Below are 20,654 nucleotides of genomic sequence, written 5' to 3' on the forward strand. Positions count from 1 at the left end.
CATACCAAAGGCCAGATTTGATCTGCAGTTACGACAGTTATATTGATTTTCATGGTTGGCATTTTTTTTTTTTTTTTCACCTTTGCTTGTAACTCATGGTTAACCTATGAGGTTAATGATCTTATGAACCTCATCTGTGTGGCATTGTTATAAGGTAGCCTCAAAATGTTTTGGGAAAAAAATGGACTATAAATTCAATAAATTAAATTATTAAGCTTGGGTAACATAGTTGTGTTAAAATATTGTCTGATAACTTTGAACTATCTTACAGCACTATGTAGGAGGAAATGCAGCTTTAATTGGACAGAAATTTGCAGCCAACTCAGATTTAAAGGTAGGTCAAATTCCCAGTTTAAAACTTCTATCTTTCACTAGTGTTTTCAATAAATTTAGGGGTAGGAATGAATATTCAATTTATGGGCCACCTAGTATGTGCCAGACCCTAGGTGTCTTGTTAGGAGGCAATATAGTAATGCTAGTGTAATAGCTAATGTTTTTTCAGTGCTTACTGAGTGCCTGACAGAGCTTTACATAGGTTAGTTCAGTCCTGGCAACAGCTGAGACCAGTTGGTACTCTTGTTGGTACTTTAATTGTCTTGCTTTCCACATAAAGCTTGAGGCATAGAGAAGACACAGCTAATCAGAAATGGAACTATTCTAACCTAGGACCCTACAGCCCACATTCTTAAATACTATATCATGTGATGGTTAAGAGCCTGTGGGCTCTGGAATCAGGACCTACGACTGGGGAATACTCAGTGATGAGAGAAAATGTAGATGACTATATTGATAAGCCTGGATCCAGAGTGTTGGGATATGAAGTCCTCAGGTGAAGGTCAGTAAGGAGGTGTCTTCAAGTCTTAAAACATTTGGTTTAAATAGAATTCAAAATTACTGCTCTGTTCGACATAACGTGAGTCAGTGAGTTCTCTGTTATGAGTGGAATAGGTCTGGTGGGAGGGGGAGGCCAGCAAGGTTATCGCTGTTGTCCTACTGTAAAATGATTAAGGTTTGGATTAGAGCAGCCAGAAGGGGAGAAACGACATATCTAAAGCTTACTGAAATGGAATCACTTCTATGTGAGGACACAGAAGATAGACTTAACAATGATGATTCTGGAGTAAACAAACTTGAGAAGTACAAAATAGATATGGCTACTGATGATGGGGGGTGGGGGTGGGGGGGGCACTGTAAACAGTCCTCAAGTTTGGGAGAACCAGCCTGAAAATAGAAATGTGGGTCAGGGGCACAGAATCAAGACCCCAGGGATATATTCAGAAATACAGATAATCAGCTATTTGAGGGGAAAAAATTCATCTGGAGCCACACTGTACACCAAGAGATGGATGTGCAAAGATGTGGAGAGCATGTTAAAGTGTGAACATTGGCATTTAAAATTTTTTTTTAACGTTTATTCATTTTTTGATAGAGATAAAGCCTGAGTGGGGGAGGGGCAGAGAGAGAAGGGGACACAGAATCCGAAGCAAGCTCCAGGCTCCGAACTGACAGCACAGAGCCCAACACGGGGCTCGAACTCACGGACCGTGAGATCATGACCCAAGCTGAAGTCGGACGCTTAACCGACTGAGCTACTCAGGTGCCCCGAACATTGGCATTTTATTTTATTTTTTTTTTTATTTTTTTTTTTCAACGTTTATTTATTTCTGGGACAGAGAGAGACAGAGCATGAACGGGGGAGGGGCAGAGAGAGAGGGAGACACAGAATCAGAAACAGGCTCCAGGCTCTGAGCCATCAGCCCAGAGCCTGATGCGGGGCTCGAACTCACGGACCGCGAGATCGTGACCTGGCTGAAGTCGCACGCTTAACCGACTGCACCACCCAGGCGCCCCAACATTGGCATTTTAATAAGAATTAAAGTTCTCATGAAATATGAGGGTGAAAATACAGATTTTTTGCAGCTACTTGTCTTTGTGGGTAGTAATTAACTCTCAAATAGAGATGACAAATTCCAAAGCTGACTTACACAAACATCACCAGTTAATAGATAGAAGAAAAGATCAGTTATAAGCTCATTAGGGCCCAGGCTCTTCCCATCAGAATCTTGGTTCCTAAAAGGCCACCCTCCTGACCCCGAGATGTCATTCTGGCCTCTGGGAGGACAACACCCTAGAAGTCCTGGGTGAATACAAGATTGACCTTTCAACATTGACCTCTTCAGAGAAGAGCATTTACTGTTGGTTTCTGGAAAACCTGGGCCTAAGCCCAGTCCAGCTGGAAGGCATCCTGGTAAAATAAGCCTGGCCTTAGTAGGAGATTGAGGCCAGAAAAGAGACATGTACATAATCATCACAACAATCTGAAGAAATAAAATACTATTACCCTTTTACACATGACAAAAGAGGTCCAGAGGGGTTAAGCAATGTGCCCCAGGACACCTAGCCAGTAAATGATTGAGCCAGGATTCACATTCTAGCTCTGCCATGACCTCACCGCTCACACTGCACTCTCAGATTTACTTTAAACTGCTGAAATGCTGGGGCGCCTGGGTGGCGCAGTCAGTTAAGTGTCCGACTTCAGCCAGGTCACGATCTCGCGGTCCGTGAGTTCGAGCCCCGCGTCGGGCTCTGGGCTGATGGCTCAGAGCCTGGAGCCTGTTTCCGATTCTGTGTCTCCCTCTCTCTCTGCCCCTCCCCCTTTCATGCTCTGTCTCTCTCTGTCCCAAAAATAAATAAACGTTGAAAAAAAAAAATAAATAAACTGCTGAAATGCTTCTCAGCATGGAAAGAGTGATCATCTGAGAACAACCAGAGATTAAGTGCTAGGTATTTTCCAAAGGTAACAATAATAGCTAACACTTACATAGTTCTTACTAAATGCCGTTCACTGTTGTGCTTTAGATATATATTAACTCATTTAATCTCATAACTCCCTATAAGGGAAGTCTTATTATTATCTTCATTTTGTATATAGGAAAAATGAGGCATGGAGAAATTACAGCTGTTCAGGGTCACACACCTGGTAAGGGACAGAGCTGGGATTTGAACCCAAGTAGTATAGCTCCAGAGTCCACACTCTTTAATCACCATGCTATATTGTGTTTCAGAAGTAGACCCTGGTGAATTTAGCAAAGGTATATTTAGTGGAATGGTGGAATAGAAACCAGACTGCAAGGAGAAAGAGTGCGTTTAGTAAGTGTATTTATGTTATTTAGCCAAGAATTAGGAATAGATGTTGGATTTTTTCAAATGCTGCTTCTGCATTTATTGAGATGATTGTATGGTTTTCTTTTTCTAGTTTGGTATGTGGTAATTACACTGGTTTTCAAATGTTAAACTGACCTTGTGTCCTTAGGATAAACTGCACCTGGTTCTGATGTATTTTCCTTTTTATATATTGCTAGATTCAGTTCACTAAAATTTTGCTTAAAAATTTTACATCAATTTCCATGAGGGATATTGGTCTGTATTTTTCTTGTGTATCTGCCTGGTTTTGGTATTTGGGTAATACTGAATGAGATGGGAGATACTTCAGTATTTTTTAAAAAGACTTTAAATAGATTTGGTATGATAACCTTCCTTAAGTGTTTGTAGAATTCACCAGTGAAACTCTCTGAGCCTGGAGTTTTTGATGTGGAAAAGTTTTTCACAACACATTTGATTTCTTTAATAGATACAGAGAAATTCAGAATTTGTATTTCTGGTATTGTCTTTGATAGTTTTATCTTTGAAGGAATTTATGTCATCTAAATTGTTGAATTTATTGGCATAAGATTATCTCTTATCCTTTTAAGGTCTGTAGAATCTGTAGTGATCTTATCTCTCTCATTTTGCATATTGGTAATTTATGTTGTCTTTTTTGGGGAGAAGTTCATCTTTTTTTTTTTTTTTTTTTTTTTTTTTTTTTTTATATATTTTGAAAGAGAGGGGAAGATAGAGCACGTGCATGAGTGGGGGAGAGGCAGAGAGGGAGAGAGAATCGGAAGCAGGCTCCATGCCCAACACAGCCTGACACGGGGCTCAATTCCACGACTGTGAGATCATGACATGAGCTGAAATCAAGTCACTTGCTTAACAGACTGAGCCACCCAGGCATCCCATCTCGGTTTGTTTTTTCTGTGTTTTTTTTTTTTTTTTTTTTAATTAAAGTATAGTTGACAGAAAATAATACTGCAGCAAACATTGAATTAGTGTTTTCATTTTCTTTGGGTCAGTACCCAGAAGTAGAATTGACTGGATCATGTGGTATTTCTATTTTTAATTTTTTAAGGAATCTCTGTACTGTTTTCCACAGTAGCTGCACCTGTTTACATTCCTATCAGTGGTGCCCAAGTTCCTTTATCTCCATATCCTCGTCAGTCCTTTTTATTTCTTATCTTTTTGATCCTGGCCATTCTGAGATGCATGAGATGATCTCATGTGGTTTTGATTTATGTTGCATTTCCCTGATGCTTAGTGATGTAGAGCACCTTTTCATGTGTCCCAGTCCTCTGCCCATTTTATTTATTTATTTATTTATTTATTTTTAACGTTTATTTATTTTTGAGGTAGAGAGAGACAGAACATGAACGGGGGAGGGTCAGAGAGAGGGAGACACAGAATCCGAAACAGGCTCCAGGCTCTGAGCTGTCAGCACACAGCCCGACGCGGGGCTTGAACTCACGAACCACGAGATCATGACCTGAGCCGAAGTTGGCCCCTTAACTGACTGAGCCACCCAGGCGCCCCCCTCTGCCCATTTTTTAAACCAGATTTTTTTTTTTTTTTTTTTTTTTTTTTGGTGTGAGTTGTAGGAGGTTTTTTTTTTTTGTCATTTTTCTTGTTTTTTTTTTTTTTTTTTTTTTAACATTTATTCATTTTTGAGAGAAAGAGCATGAGCAGGGAAGGGGCAGAGAGAGGGAGACACAGATTCCAAAGCAGGCTCCACGCTCTGAGCTGTCAGCACAGAGCCTGATGCGGGGCTTGAACTCACAAACTGAGATCATGACCTAAGCCGAAGTCAGAACGCTCAACCAAATGAGCCACCCAGGTGCCCCTGAGTTCTTTATATATTTTGGATATTAACCTTTTATCAGATAATCACTTGCAGATATCTTCTCCCATTCAGTAGGTTGCCTTTTCATTCTTTTGATTTCCTTTACTATGCAAAAATTTTTTTTATTTATTAGTTTTTTTAAAAAAATGGTTTTTTTTTTTTTTTTTTTTTTACATTTATTCATTTTTAAGAGACAGAGCTTGCACAAGTGGGGGAGGGGCAGAGAGAGAGGGAGACACAGAATCTGAAGCAGGCTCCAGGCTCTGAGCTGTCAGCACAGAGCCTGACACGGGGCTCGAACCCACAAACCAGGGGTTTGATAGTTGATCTTACTATTTTACTGTTATTGTCTTTTGCATTTACACTAGCTTTATAAGTGGCTGATCAACTACCTTTATTGTATGTTTGTTTTTACCAGTGAGGTTTTTTTCTTTCATAATTTTCTTCTAGTTACGGCCTTTTCTTTTCCACTTAAAGAAGTCCTTTAACGTTTCTTGGAAGGTCAGTTTAGTGGTAGTGAACTCCTTCTGTTTGGGAAACTATCTTCTTCAGTTCTGAATGATAATTCTCCTGAGTAGAATCTCCTTGGTTGTAGGTTTTTTCCTTTTAGCTCTTCAGATATATCATGTCACTCCCTTTTGGCCTGCAGTCTCTGCTGAAAAAATCAGCTGACACTCTTATAGATGTTCCTTTGTGCTTAACTTGTTGCTTTTCTCCTGCTGCTTCTAAGATTCTCTCTTTATTTTTAATTTTTGGCATTTTAATTATTATGCTTCTTGGTGTGGACCTCCTTGGCTTCTTCATCTTGTCTGAGGATGTCTGTGCTTTCTGGACCTGGATGTCTGTTTCCTCTCCCAGGTTGGGGAAGTTTTCAGCTGTTATTTCTTCAAATAGGTTTTCTGCCCCTTTGTCTCTTCTGAGATTGATCAGTTCTGTGACCTCCAAGCTGCTGTTGATTCCCTCTAGTGTATGTTTCATCACAGCTGTTGTTGAGTTCTGATTAGTTCTTTTTTCTATTTTCTGTCTCTTTGTTGAAATTTGCACTGAGTTCATCTACTCTTCTCTCAAGTTCAGTGAACATCTGTATGACCATTACATTGAACTCTTTTATCAGGTAGATTGCTTGTTTCTGTTTCACTTAGTTTTTTTCTGAGGTCTTGACTTCTTTCTTCGGAACATATTTCTCTGTCTCATTTTCTGTCTCTCTGTATTTGTTCCTATATATTAGGTAGTTCAGCCACATCTTATGCTCTTGAAGGTGGTGGCCTTATGTAGAAGGTATCCTTCGGGGCCCACAAGTACAGTCACCCCTGGTCAAGCAGAGGCACTCTGGAGCGTTGCCTTGTGGGCTGCACGCATCCACCCATTGTGTCTGGGATGCAACTGCTGTAGGCACCCTGGTGGGTGGGCTTTGCCTAGCTATTTCAGAGGCCTAGCCTATGAGGGGTACTGGTGGTTGGGGTGGCCTGCCCCTACCTGGGGCAAGAGTCGCTTTGGAGCGTTGCAGATGCCAGCTGAGGCTGCCTACCAGGTGTGGTGGGCAAGAGCCACTTCAGACAGGTGCCTGCCAGGGTGGGCAGGCTGGGCGGAAGAGGTCTGCAGGAGAATGTGGGAACAGGGTGAGCAGTTGTAGTAAAGTAGATAGATAGTGTTAGAACTTTTGCTCCTTAGCGTCAGGCCAGCTAGGCTGAAGGAGGGCAAAAAAATGGTACCTGCTAAGCTTCTGTTCCCAGAGAAAGTTCCTGCAGATCCCTGTCCTTCCAGCACATGTCCTAAAATTAGTAAGTGTCTTCCATGGCTCAGGTGCTTCTCAAACCGCTGCCTCTGCACTGGGTCTTGGAGTGATTGCGATTCTGTGCAGGCCCTTTAATAGTGAAGTCTCCATTTACTATAACCTTCCTGCTCCCCCAGAGTTAAGCCCCTCTGATTTTCAAAGCCAGATACTACGGAGGCTTCTCTTTCCCATGCAGATCCATAGGGCAAGGAGTGCCCAGTGTAGGGTTTGAACCCCTCACTCCTCAGGGAAGACCGCCACATCCGTGATATCCCTCCTACTTGCGGGTCAGCACATCGATGATTTGGTTCACGACCAGGCTGTGTCTCTTTCCCTTCTGCCCTTCTCAGTATGTCTTTTTCTTTATGTCTTTAATGTGGAAGAGTTGTTCCTGCTGCTCTTCAGGTCATTCTCAGGAAGAGTTGTTCTATATGCAGTTGCAGCCTCGGTGTATCTGTGGGAGGAGGTGAGCTCAGGATCTTTATACTTTGCAAGTTCCCCTCATGATCCCCCCACTGCCCCCCCCCCCCCCCCCCGTTGATCAGTTTGCTTAGAGGTTTATCAGTTTTATTGATCTTTTTAATCAATAATGAGCTTTAGGTTTTATCAGTTTTTCTCTATTATTTTTTTCTTTTGTATTTCATTAGTTTTTATGTTAACTTGCTCTTCTCTTTCTACTTTAAGGTAGAAGCCCAGCTCATTGATCTGAGACTTTTCCTGTTGTCTGATATAGGGATTTAGTATAAATTTCCCCTTAAATACTTCTTTAACTGCATCCTCAGCTGTCCATACAGTGTGTTTTTCTTTTCATTCAGTTCATAGTGCTTTCTAATACCCCTGTGATTTCTTGAGATGGGCTGTTTGATAGCCCATCCATGAACTATTAAAAGTGTGTGATTTCATTTCTAAACATTTTGGGGTGTTTCCAGATATCTTTCTTTTATTGATTTCTATTTTCATTACATTCTGGTCAGAGAATGTGCTTCTCTGACTCCTGTTAAATTTATTGAGACTTTTGCATGGCCTAGAAAATGGTCTATCTTGGTGAAGTCTCGTGTGCACTTAAAAGCGTGTATATTCTGCTATCGTTGAATGGAAAGTTCTATAAATGTCAGACCAAGTTGGTTGGGAATGTTGTTCAGGTCTTCTGTATTTTTATTGATTTTGTGTCTATTTGATTTATTAATTATTGTGGGGCAGGTATTGACAACTACATGTGTACTTGTAGACTTTTTTCCTTCGCAGTTCTATACCTTTTTGCTCTGTATTTTTAAGCTCTGTCGTTAAGTGTATAACTATTTATGATTGTTATATCCTCTTCATGAATTGACCCCCTTTATCATTGCCAAGCATAAGGAAAGTCATTTTATGTTCTTTGAAATATTCTTTGAAATCCATTTTGATTAAAATTTGCTATCATAGCTTTCTTTTGATTAGTGTTAGTGTGATATATCTTTTCCCATTTTTCTCTTTTTTCCCTATTGATGTCTTTATTTCAAATGTATTGCTTGGGCAGTGAGAGGATGGGCAAAATGGGTGAAGTGGAGTGGTAGGTGCAGGCCTCCAGTTATGGAATGAAAAAGTCATGGGGATGAAAGGTATAGCATAGGGAATCTAGTTGATGGCATTGTTATAGCGTCGTCTGGATGAGGTATGGTAGCTAGCTACACTTGTGGTGAGCATAGCAAAACACATAGACTTGTTGAATCACTATATTGTACACTTGAAGCTAATGTAACATTGTATGTCAACCAAACTTCAATAAAAAATAATAGTAATAATGTAACCAGATAAAAACAACATACTGGTAGTTGCAAAGTAAATAAAATGGTGACTTAGATTTCATAGTTTAGTTAATAAATAATATATTTCTTGTAGGCAACATATATTTGGGGCTTGCTTTTTAATTTTTTTTTTTTTAATGTTTATTTACTTTTGAGAGACTGAGTGTGAGCAGAGGAGGGAGCAGAGAGAGAGGAAGACACAGAATCTGAAGTAGGCTCCAGGCTCTAAGCTATTAGCACAGAGCCCGACATAGGGCTTGAAACTATGGACCATGAGATCAAGACCTGAGCCAAAGTCGGCTACTTATTAACCAACTGAGCCACCCAGGCACCACATGGGGCTTGGTTTTTAATCCACTTTGACAGTCTCTCTTAATTGGACTGTTTAGGCCATTTGCATTTAATGTATTTCTTAATAGATTAGATAACTTTAAATCTGACATCTTGCTATTATTCTCTGTCCAAGCTCTTTATCTTCCCTTTTTCCTCTTTTTCTGCACTCTTTTGAATTATTTTCTAGCTTTCATATTCTTTGGCTTATTAGTTATAATTCCTTGTTATTATAGTGGTTGCCTTAAGATTTATAGTGTATGTTTTTAGCTGTCACAGTCTGTTGTCAGTGATATCATACTTCATGTATAATGTAAATACTTTATAGTAGATAGGTGCTTCCATTTCTCCCCTCCGGTCTTTATAGTGCTATTGTCATATGGTTTGCTTCTGTGTATATTGTAAACCTCATTCTGTGTTGTTAGTATTGCTCTTTAAGCAGTTGATTATCTTTTGAAGGGGTTTAAATAATAAGAAAAAGGTCTTCTGTGCTTATCCAGAGTCACCATTTCTGGTGCTCTTCATTCCTTTGTTTAGGTCTTTATTTCCATCTGGTATCATTTTCCTTCTGCGTGAAGGATTTCCTTTAACATTTCTTGTAGTGCAGGTCTGCTGGTAATGAATTCTTTCAGATTGTGTATACCTGGAAAATCTTTTAAGGTTATTGATGGGGCATTTGTACGTTTTACTCTGTTTTGGGTTTATTTTTCTTTCCTGTTATGGCTCATTGTCCTTTGTTGCTAAATGTTTAAGTGTTTTTGAAAACCATTGTTTCCAAGTATTTTGTCTGTTTTTTTGTGGTTGTTTTGGGCGGGAGGGTAAATTTGGCCCTTGTTGCCTCATCTTGGAGGCTGAAGCTCTGGCCAGGAATTAGAGAAAAGAAGTAAAGTGGTAGTTGTACCAACAAGCAGTTAATTAGCAAGTAAATGCCTTTTGAAGCTTCTGGGTGGAGCATATTAAATCTGAAGTGGTGTTGATCATCTCTGAGAACTTTCCTTTACATCCCTGTGCAAGCCCTCATTGTTTGGTGGTTTTGAGCCTGTTGGTCTGGCTGGGAGTGGGGTCCAGACCTGTCAGGGCAGGAGCAGCAGCTTATGGGAACTGAGGAAGAGCAGCAGATGTGAAATGACTTCTTGAAGGAATAGCCAGGGAGAGGCCCAGGTTAGAGTTGAAGAAAAGGTTTGGGGAATGTGGCAGAGCACCTTCCCCCCAGCTTGCTGAATTGAGGTGTGCTCTTTAATTCCCATCTCTGGAAGGCTAGCCCGCTCACATAACAGCTGAGTGCAGTAAAGAGCCTGATTCCACGAATTGGGTCCTGTGATTAGGGAGGCTTTTTTCTATATTGTGTAAAAGTCAAACAATTGCTTTTATCTGGCAGCTTTGAGCAGACAACATCCCGTATCAGTTTGCTGATACAGGACGTGAGTGAGTAAAGAAAGTGGAGGTGGGGTGGGTCTTAGGTTGCTTGGACAGCCATAGCAACAAAATGGCATTGACTGGGCAGCTTAAACAACAGAAATTTATTTTGTCACAGTTCTGAGGCTGGAAAGTCCAAGATCAAGGTTCCAACAGGATCCAGTTTCTGAGGGCTGCTTTCTTGGCTTGTGGCCACCTTCTCGCTGTGTCCTCACATGGCCTTTCTTCAGTGGGTATGCTGGAAAGAGAGCTCTATCTCCCCCTTCCCGTTCTTAGGAGGCCACCAATCTACTGGATTAGGACCCCACCCATATGACTTCATTTGACCTTACTTACCTCTTAAAAGCTCTGTCTCCAAATACTATCACATTGGCAGTTACGCTTCCACATAGGAATTTGGGGGAGGACACAAATATTCAGTCCCTAGCAGGGTGTAGGAGATTCAGCAGCTACATAGGTACCTAACCTGTATTACTTGGGTCTTTTGTCAGCCCCTCATTTCTGGTGGCCATTCCTTCCAGAGGCCTAAGTCCTGGTAATAGCCCCTCCAGACCAAAAACTTTGGAATTTAGATTTGGATTCTAGTTTTTTGTTGAAATGAATAGAAGTGGTCTGGATGTACCTTTTCTTTTACTGTATAGATTCCATGGGAACAGGGACAGGTCTTCTGATAGGTTTCCTATTTATTGTCTCCAGGTTCTTCTTTGCGGTCCAGTTGGCCCAAAGCTACATGAACTTCTTGATGATAATGTATTTGTTCCACCAGAGTCATTGCAGGAAGTGGATGAGTTCCACCTTATTTTAGAGTATCAAGCAGGTAAGAGAAATGACTAAGTAATGGTGTGAGACTGGACAGGGAACCGTGTGTTGTCAGATTGGGGTGTGACTATGCTGGAAATTTGTCTTTGTAAATTGGTGGGACCCTTTCTTGCTTTACCGAAAGTTTCCTGACCTCTTGCTTCTGCTGAGCTGATACTGGCCATTGTCTCAAGAATGATGGAATATTCCAATATTGAAGAAAATTCTCAGATCTACAAACAACTGATCTAAACCCGTGAGAAATCAAGCTATAGGAAAGTAGGCATCTTGAGCGAAAATGTGTTAAACATAAATATACAAAGTTTTTCTTTATTACTAAGGAAAGAGAAGGGCAGGTAACATCTGTTCAACACTGTGCTGGATTGTGCCCTAGGCTTTTCTGGCCAACTGTTCCAAGCTGCTTAGGATTGATTGATTCCAAGCCTCTGGCAAACGTCTTTTGAAGCATTTTATTTTCCCTTGGGTGTGTAAGTGGAAGTGTTTGTATTTCACAACACTTATATTATTTCCCATTATATAATATTCCAGTGTTTTATCAGTCCAAATCCAGCTCATCTGGTGTCATTCCCAGTAGATTTTGCGTATTACATAAACTACAGATCAGATTCTCAGAGAATCCTAAATACCTAAACATATTTTAACTGTATTTAATTCTGTGTATTTGCTGTTGGATCTTTTCTCTGCTCGGTATTCAGACTCTTGAATTTCTGATTCAACACATTATTAAGTTAAAGACTCAAGCATATAAACAGACTAATTGGTCCCTTAAAGCAGTACTTAATAAGCTTCAGTGAACTGCTTCCAAGTCAATTAAGAGAACCTCACCTTCTAGAGTAATTAACTTTAAGATATGAAATAGAGTGTTTCTTAAAAATTGGTTTTTTCCTCCATGTATGAAAAAAGGAATTGTTTCTGGTTCTCTCTTGGGTGCTTATTGGGAGCAGGAAGCTTCCTAACTTTAGGAAGGGTAAGATCTGAACTTTATGGACAAGGTGTTGCAGTGGGCAGTTCACATTTAATCATATACAAGTTTTGAGTTTCTCAGAAACTCAGAATGATCATTCTTACTGCCTGAAGATTGTGGTAAAGATTAAGAGGTTACTGTGTACTGTGAGCTCCTTCAGTGGAAGGCACGAACAGGACTGTTGACTTGGAAGGGTCTAGAAGAGCTAACAATGCCTTTGAGGTGCTGCTGCTGCTGCCAGTTCCGGGGTCCTGTCACTTGCACCCTGCTGGCGCTCACATGGTGAACTGAGGACCTTTCTAGTTCCTGGTTTCTGTCATGTTCCCTGTTGACCGCAGGGTGGGGAGACTGCTCTCTTCAGTATGATTTTGCTGTTGGATTTGACAGCTATGCCTTGTGTGGAGGTAAGAAAATGGCACAGCTTGTCTTGAAAGCAGACTATCTCCATCCTCGGGTTTATGAACCCCACACTTCAGTTTTTCTCTTCTGGGTCTTATTTTCTTAGAACAAAGCAGGGCCTCCCATTGAACTTCATATGAAGTTACAGTCTACTGGCCCTGGAGGGAACCTAGTCTGGTGGCAGACCCTCGGGTCACTTCTCTTACAGAAGTCCGTCCCCACCTTCTCTCAAATTTCGATGAATAAATTCCCAGAGAGGATTTGTCACCTTTCATTTCCTCCTCCTCCTCTGCCAGACTTGCCCAGAGAAGCTTGTTTCCAGGCTTTGGCCCGGGAGTGCACTGAGTCACTGCACAGGTTTTGCTGACTTCGTGGCCGAAGGGCAGGATGGTAAATTGAGTGAAGGGCTCCCTTAGAGAAACACGTTCGGAGCTCTGTGAGAACAGGGGGGCATGGAGGTTCCCGGCTCACCCTGTCTGCGTTCCAGTCGTTCTGTCTCCCTCGGGCCACTCCATCAGTCCTGTGTCCTGTGGGAACAGCCAGGGAGCAGCTCTCCACTTCCCTCCTTGTCTTTGCCTTGCAGAGGCCTGTGTGTTTTGCCTCTCTCCTTTTTTCCCTGGGGAAATTACTTTGAATGCTAAGTTGCTTTTTCTCTGGGGGTAAGTTAGGCAGTGCCTCTCAGAAGCCTCGCTCCTTAAGGGTCAGTTCCAGGTCTTGCCCTCTGCAGGACGCTGGCGTGGATTTCTCCCCTTGTGCAGAGTCTTGTCAGTTGGGGGATGGTGGTTGGGATTTGGAGTCATATCCATATTTTTTGTTGTCATGGGCATTGAAGTCCTCAGTCTTTCCTCTCATTCGCTTGTTCCTTTGCTCATTCATTTGTTCACCAGCTGCATGCGGGGCAGTGTGAGGCCGGAGGGGCTGGTGACAGACATGGGCCCTGTGCTCAGCTCACAGCTCATGACAGCGCATGGGCTCCTGAGCAGATGATTACAAAATCATGTGCCACATCCTGAAGCGGTTACAGCAGTGGCCCAGGGGCCGAAGCGGCCGAGTCTACTGGGATCGGCAGAGTTAGGACAGACTTTGCAGGGGAGGCCGCGCTTGCTCTGGGTCTTTGAAGATGAGGCAGGATGAGAGTGTTGCACTCAGCTGTGTGGACCATTATTGGGTATGTTCTTTGGACAAATAGTAAGCTGGGGGCCAGGAGTTGAAAGCATGTGGCATTTTAACGGACATAACCGTTGTGTTGGGGTTTAGTAAATAGGAAATGTCTTTTTCTGCTTTCGTAGATTTTTATACACCTAGAATATGTTTTTCAGAAGAATGGATTCAGTAAAGCTGAACTCAAAGCAAAGGAAGGATGGGCTCTCCCCACCTTGGCACCCGCCCCAGAGTCAGCCCTGCACACTCATGCATACTCCCCATGGAGAGGCAAGGCTTCTGTTTGGGGAGACCTGTTGTAGAAAGGAGGAAGCAGTTTGCTGACTGGAGTCCGTTAATCAGCCTGCAGTAGGAGGAAACCCTCTGCTGGGTCTGCCTGCCTTGGGGAAGAACTTTCTAAAGGAACATCCAGGAAATATGTTAGAACCAGTATGAAACCAGGCTTCAGCGTATGGACTCTAATTTTGTAAATGGGATGAATCCTTCATTTGGAGGAAAAGCTGTAGAAGCCCAGATAATAAATCCTTGCCCCTGGAGTCTCTAGAAGTACCTCCATGCTGGCAGGGGCTCATTTAGGAATTGCCCTAAGCAGTAGCAAGCCTAGTAGCAGTGGCCCTTGGCTTGACTGAGTTTCCAGATTTTCTATCAAGTCTTGAGAGAAGAAAGAGCGCTGTGCTCCAGTTGTGAGGCTTCACAGGTGAGCCTGAGGAGGGCCCCTGTCGCCTGTCCTGCTTCAGGACTCCCAGCCATAGCGCACTCCTCAAACCTTGGCAACTGTGGGGTCCTAATAGGTAGCTCTCCACTCACCTACACGTCAGGATCTCCAGCGGTGGACCTCACCACCTGACATTTAAAACTCAGCTCCCCAGGAGATTCTGATGTGTGGCAGGTGCTGAGAGCCACTCCCGTGGGCAGGCCCAGATCCTAAGCTCCTTCCCCCCACCAGAAGACCCAGTCAACTGTGGATCTGGCCTCCCTCTGCTGGCGTCAGTTCAGCAGATGCTGAGTGGCACTCTCCACAGGGGCCTGTGACAAGTACTGCGAGAATCAGAGGCGTACAGTCTGGCATTCCATTTGGGGAGATGTGGCACAAATGTGTAAGAAGTTAAGGGATGGTATAAGTTTGAGTACTAGTTCAGAACAGTAGAAGTAGAAGAGATAGCTCAAAGCAAAATGCTATTCAAACCATGTGGAGGGAAATCTCTGTGGATACACCTCAGGCTGGAGCAGTCAGCAGCCACTTAGGGAGGAAGTAGCATTTAACCTTGGTCTGGAGCAGGCATTATTTCAAAGCAGCTCACTCACAGGAAGCTAGAGCAGCCAGATACTCTTGCCTTCTGGATCAAGTGCAGGGAAACCACCCGTGACAGCAGGGAGGAAAGGCTGCAGTCAGCCTGACTCTTGGAATTTCAGCCTCTGTAGGTCCTGGCTAACTGAAAGGTGGCCGGGGCACAGCTGCAAGTCGGCAAGTGCTTCAAGAAAGATAGCATGTCCCGTAGGCAGAGACACAGGTATCCTGTATGTGAGAGCTCAGCGGGCAGTGGAGCCTTCCCGGGACTAACTGCCAGCCCCTTGCCAAAGGCATAGAGCACCCAGGACGCGTGTGTTGTTTTCTGGGGTTGGGGTTGGGGTTTGGTTTGTTTGTTTCGTTACTGGCCACGGTCCTCCTGGATGCAGCGCCGTGCTTGGCTGGGCCCTTGTAGCTGGGCTGCACTCAGCCAGCAGCCAGCGGCCAGCATGCCCAGAGCCAGGGCTCCAGTGAGGCCCCTGCTAGCCCCCCACAGCTAGGAGACTTAAAGCCTCTTCCTTTTCTTCCCATTGTGTTGACTGGGCTTTTCTAGGGGAGGAGTGGGGCCGGTTAAAAGCTCCCCATGCCAACCGCTTCATCTTCTCCCACGACCTTTCCAACGGGGCCATGAATATGCTGGAGGTGTTTGTGTCTAGCCTGGAGGAGTTTCAGCCAGACCTGGTGGTCCTCTCTGGATTGCACATGATGGAGGGACAAAGCAAGGAGCTCCAGAGGAAGAGGCTCTTGGAGGTAATAGCACTGTCACAGAATCTCACGGATCTCAGCTGGTGTTTTTCCTCAGGTTCCTGCCTCTCTCCGCCTCTGCAGCTTGCGCTGCCTGGTCCTCGGTCCTGGCCTCCGCAGGACCCTTCGTGGCAGCCGGCTCTGAGGCCTGCCTCCTGGTGCTCTTTTCAGGCACACGGACGGCAGCTTGAGTAGGACAGGGCAGGACCTCTTGCCTCAGCCTCTGCACCCTGCGCTACGCTGGACGTGGCTGCCGCGGTGTTTGTGGTCTGCGTCCTCTGTGTCGTGTGTGTCATCTGTTCACATCAGCTGTGCCGCGGCTCCTGTAGGCTCTGCAGCGGTTGGAGCCAGCCGCTCCATGTAGGCCCCCAGGAATAGGCTGGCTCTGTGAGCAGACAGGGGCGGTTCTCAGTGCCCTGAGTCTGTGACCCCAGCGCCTCCCTGTTGGGAACAGTGTCCCCTGTCTGGAGGCTGTGGTGACTCCCAAGGCTTAGAGCTTTTATGATGAGGCAAAGAAGGCAGTGACCCGAGGCACTGCCTCTCGGCCTTGACCCTTTCTTCCCTCTTGCATGACTTCTGTCTTTAATGGCACCGCTGCCCTCTTCTGTTCGCAGGTTGTGACCTCCATTTCTGACATCCCCACTGGTATTCCAGTTCACCTAGAGCTGGCCAGTATGACCAACAGGGAGCTCATGAGGAGCATTGTGCATCAGGTAACCACATGGGCAGCACGTGAGGCCCTCTGGCGCCCTCACCCTCGTGGGCCTTGCTGAGAAGTGCCGTTGTCCAGTGGGGCCAGCTCTTTGGGCTCAGGGGCCGGCTTACTGAGGTGTGGATGTTCTGTCATGCAGTCCTGGGGCCATGGAGATCCAGATAAGGAGTCATGGCCATTCTGGAACAGGATCTCTTACTAGGTTAGAAGTATGGCAGCGTAACTGATGGATTTGTGGGTCCTGTTTCTCCCGGAGTGGAGAAGTTGAAAGTGAATGGTTTTTGCGGTAGAACTCCAAGGAGAAAACCACAGGTCCAGCTCAGCTGCTTTCAGTTGAAACTCCAGAAGCTCAGAGGAGAAGAACTTTGGGGGAGCTTCACTCCCTTACCACCAGGCACCAAGGTATTTAACTCCTGCCTCTGGACAACAGCAGTGCTTAGGTAGATCTGGGAGTGTGGTGCTTGAACACAGACTTCGGAAGCCGGGGTTGGGATGCCAGTTTGCCACTCTCTAGCTTTATCAACTTAGGCAAGTTACTTAACCTTTCATTGTTTTAGTATTTAACCTATTTAATGGGTAATATATTCATGTGGTTCAAAACCCAAAAAATACTAAGATACAGAGAAGTCTCCCTGCCACTGTTAGTAACGTTCTTGGTTTTATCCGTATACTACCAGAGTCACTGTGTACAAGTATAAGCAAATGTGGGAATATATCCTTATTTTTTTGTCCTTTTTTTTACCCCAAAAGATAGCACAGCACACCGAACACAGACCATTATGCATTTTGCTTTTTCTCACTGATGGGACTTTAGAGACCTTTTCTCCACCATCCCCTGGGAAGCATCCTGTGTTTTCACAGCCAGGCAGTGAAAGGGAGCCCAGGTTGCTTAGCCTGCACCATCTTGGGCATCTTGGTTTCTGTCCTTTGCTGGCCCATCAGGAGGTGGCAGGGGAGAAACTTGTACAGGATTTTCATTTCCCCGAGAGCAAGTAGGTACATATGTTGAATTCTCAGAAGAGCTGTTAGGTGGAGCAGAGAAGGTCTTTGTAAATTTAATGCTGCCAAGACACCCTTCGTGAGAGCTGTGCCCATTTCCTGCTGCTAGAAATCTTTACAAGTGTTTATTCCCTCTTTTCCTTGCCACGAGAATGTGATTAGAAACTTGTATTCTTTACCAATCTGATAGGTGAAAAATACTTGAATATTTGTGTCTTCTTTTAATAGACTTTACTTTTTAGGGCAGTTTTAGTTCATAGCAACAGTGAGTAGCACGTGGTGCATTCCCATATACCTGCCACACACAAGCCTACCACCTCCCCCGTCGGCACCTCGCTGCCCTGCAGTGTCACAGCTGTGAGTGCCTGACCCTACACTCAGGTCGCCACAGCCCACGGTTTACGTTGGGTTTCACACTTGCTATTTCTCAGTAGAGTTTTTAATTTGCATTCTCTTTTGAGGTTATCTTTTCACTTAAAAAAAAGCCATTTTTATTTCATTTTCTGTGTGTCTGTTTAACCTTTCTGAGCCTCAGTTCCCTTATCTGTAAAACAGAGGCGATCCCTCCTTTGAGAGGGTTACAGTAAGAATGGAATGAAATAAAGCCATCCACTCAGGGCCCGGCACACAACATGCCATAAATTACATTGGCAAAGGTACAGACCATTGGTTTTTTGTTTCTTTTTGTTGTTTTGTGTTTTTTTTTAATTTTTTTTTTTTTTTTTAATGTTAGAGAGACCGACAGAGTGTGAGCAGGGGAGGGGCAGAGAGAGAGGGAGACACAGAATCCGAAGCAGGCTCCAGGCTTCGAGGTGTCAGCACAGAGCCCTAAATGGGGCCCGAACTCACAGACTGTGAGATCATGACCTGAGCTGAAGTCAGACGCTCAACCGACTGAGCCACCCAGTCGCCCCTAGACCATATTGGTTTTTAAATAATAAATATATTCACATGCACCCACACATACCCCTCCCCCTCCCGCCCTCCCTCCAGGGGCTCCTTTCTCTTGCACAACCTTATGTGCAGTTCTCTGGCTCTAAGGAGAGAAGTGCTGAGTAAGAGATAGTGAGTTAGACACAGTGGTTCCCCTTGAGACAGAAACAGGCTTAGTGGCTTCCATTCAGTACCCTTTTGCACACGGTTATTACTGAATACAGTCTTCCTTACCCCACACCTGCTTAAAAAGCTTAGCTCTAACCTGAAACGTTTCTCTTTGCTTCTTGGTGTTGTGTACACGGAACCATGTGACCCTGACTGTGTTGGTAGGGCCCTCATTTTACTGGTACAGCACCTGCTGGTGTTCAGGAACCGGGAACCCCGTCCCACCAGTAGGAAGAGGGTCTGCTGTGTATGCAAAGGCAAAAGCGAGGCCCATGGAAAGCAATACGAAATAAGTGTTCCCTCTGCCCTTTGTCTTAGATGAATATAACAGAAGACTAAGTCTAAAACGGTGTGACTGCAACTTTCTGGTCAAATCCCAAGTGATAATGAGGGTGTAGTTAGAGGTGCAGTAGCCAGAGCAGCAACCTGTGGTCCGTCACTTCCCCAGCGTGTGCATCAGGGGTGGGGAGTCCTGTGGTAGGAAGAAAGATGCCATACTGCCTGCCTTCCCTGACTTCAGTCATTGGCTGTGTCCTGAGGCATCTTGGGAGTTGGATGTTCATCAGGAAGAAACCTCCGTTTTGTTTCTGTTAGCAGGTCTTCCCCGCGGTGACTTCCCTTGGGCTGAACGAACAGGAGCTGTTATTTCTCAGCCAGGCGGCATCTGGACCTCACTCGTCCCTCTCTTCCTGGAATGGTGTCCCTGATGTGGGTATGGTCAGCGACATCCTCTTTTGGATCTTGAAGGAACATGGGAGGAGTAAAAGCAGAGCCTCAGACCTCACCAGGATCCATTTCCACACGCTGGTCTACCACATCCTGGCAACCGTAGATGGACACTGGGCCAACCAGCTGGCAGCTGTGGCTGCGGGAGCTCGCGTAGCCGGGACACAGGCCTGCGCGACAGAGACCATAGATGCCAGCCGAGTGTCCCTGAGGGCGCCCCGCGAGTTCATGACTTCCCACTCAGAGGCCGGCTCCAGGATCGTGATAGACCCCAGCAGGCCGGTCGCAGAGTGGCACAGGGAGGGGGTATCCTTCCACTTCACACCAGTACTGGTGTGTAAAGATCCCGTTCGAACCGTGGGCCTCGGAGATGCCATTTCTGCCGAAGGCCTCTTCTATTCAGAGGCCCGCCCTCACTATTAGGGAGGTGGCTACGGGTCACTTCCCTAAGGAGAGCTAGCCGATGTAAGAACTACAGGCAAAATAGGATGGAGGGTGTCAGAACAGTTTCTAGATCTAATTGAAAGATAGCCAAAGAGACAACAGATTAAACTGTATCAGATACATTCCAGCCTGTTGAAGATTTCACAAAAACATTTCAGGTTTTAATCAAAATTTAGCTGTCTACTAACGAGACTGGATTTTTGGTTTTTTATGTTGTGTGTTACGGGGGTAAAACTTGATTCCCATATTCCCATTTTACGCAGCCTTGCCAAGTATCTTAGGCCAGACTTTGCCCTGGAGAGCATGTCAGCTGGAGAAAGCACTTCCCCTGTTGCCCCCCGAGGAAGCGCATGCTCGCTCACCCGAACTCCCGGTCTCCAGTAAAGCCCAGCGTGAGGGTCCCGTGTTTTCTGGGCTCCGCGCTCCCGGGCAGGATCTTGATTTCCATTCAGTGTTACAATGAAAATATTTAATGAGCACACCTTCTGAGTCTTCTGCTCTCAACCTTAAGACAGAGCCACAAATGAGGACAAAACAGTCACTCCCGTGCATCACAGTCACAGCAGAGGCCGGGAGCCCTGTGCAGCCTTTGCGGGGGGCCCGCGTTCGTCATTTGTTCAGAAGCCTGGCTGACCTGCAGAGCGGCCATGGGAGCTGCTGGGCCCTGTCTTCGTGCCCTGGCTCTGAAGGTTGTAGGCTGGCTGGTCAGAGGACCCCAGCCTGGGCCCGGTCCCCTCCCCCAGCTCTGGACACACTTTCCACAGTGGAGGACTGATCTTTGTTCGTTCGGATCCTTGAAGGAATTTGCTTTTACAACTGGAATATGCTTGTGTGTAACAGATCATGTTTGTTTTACATCGACGCACCACATCCATTAAAAAGTTTTACCTCATAAGAGCCCCAAGATCATGAATAAATCTGTCATGTATTTATTTTTTTATAAATCAAGGAGACTTCTGTGTGCTTTTAAATATATTAAAAATAATTTACATTTCAGGAA

At 44.7% G+C, this 20,654-nt stretch overlaps 1 protein-coding gene across 3 annotated transcripts in view; it reads left to right on the top strand.

Moving 5' to 3' along the window:
• ADPGK (ADP dependent glucokinase) overlaps positions 1–20,654 on the top strand; it is a 28,791-nt gene extending 8,137 nt beyond the window's left edge. Inside the window, exons 3-8 of one of the 3 annotated variants that reach the window (XM_045449159.1) lie at positions 272–334; positions 10,994–11,114; positions 15,482–15,678; positions 16,287–16,385; positions 19,079–19,196; positions 19,918–20,654. In XM_045449159.1, coding sequence (XP_045305115.1) covers positions 272–334; positions 10,994–11,114; positions 15,482–15,678; positions 16,287–16,385; positions 19,079–19,196; positions 19,918–20,117 — 798 coding nt within the window. In that variant the 3' untranslated portion in view covers positions 20,118–20,654. Of the gene's footprint in view, positions 1–271; positions 335–10,993; positions 11,115–15,481; positions 15,679–16,286; positions 16,386–19,078 lie in introns of all 3 variants that reach the window. The other 2 variants (XM_045449158.1, XM_045449157.1) reach the window with 2 other exon arrangements.

Source organism: Leopardus geoffroyi, chromosome B3 (assembly GCF_018350155.1).
Source record: "Leopardus geoffroyi isolate Oge1 chromosome B3, O.geoffroyi_Oge1_pat1.0, whole genome shotgun sequence".
In the NCBI taxonomy this organism is placed as follows: domain Eukaryota; kingdom Metazoa; phylum Chordata; class Mammalia; order Carnivora; family Felidae; genus Leopardus; species Leopardus geoffroyi.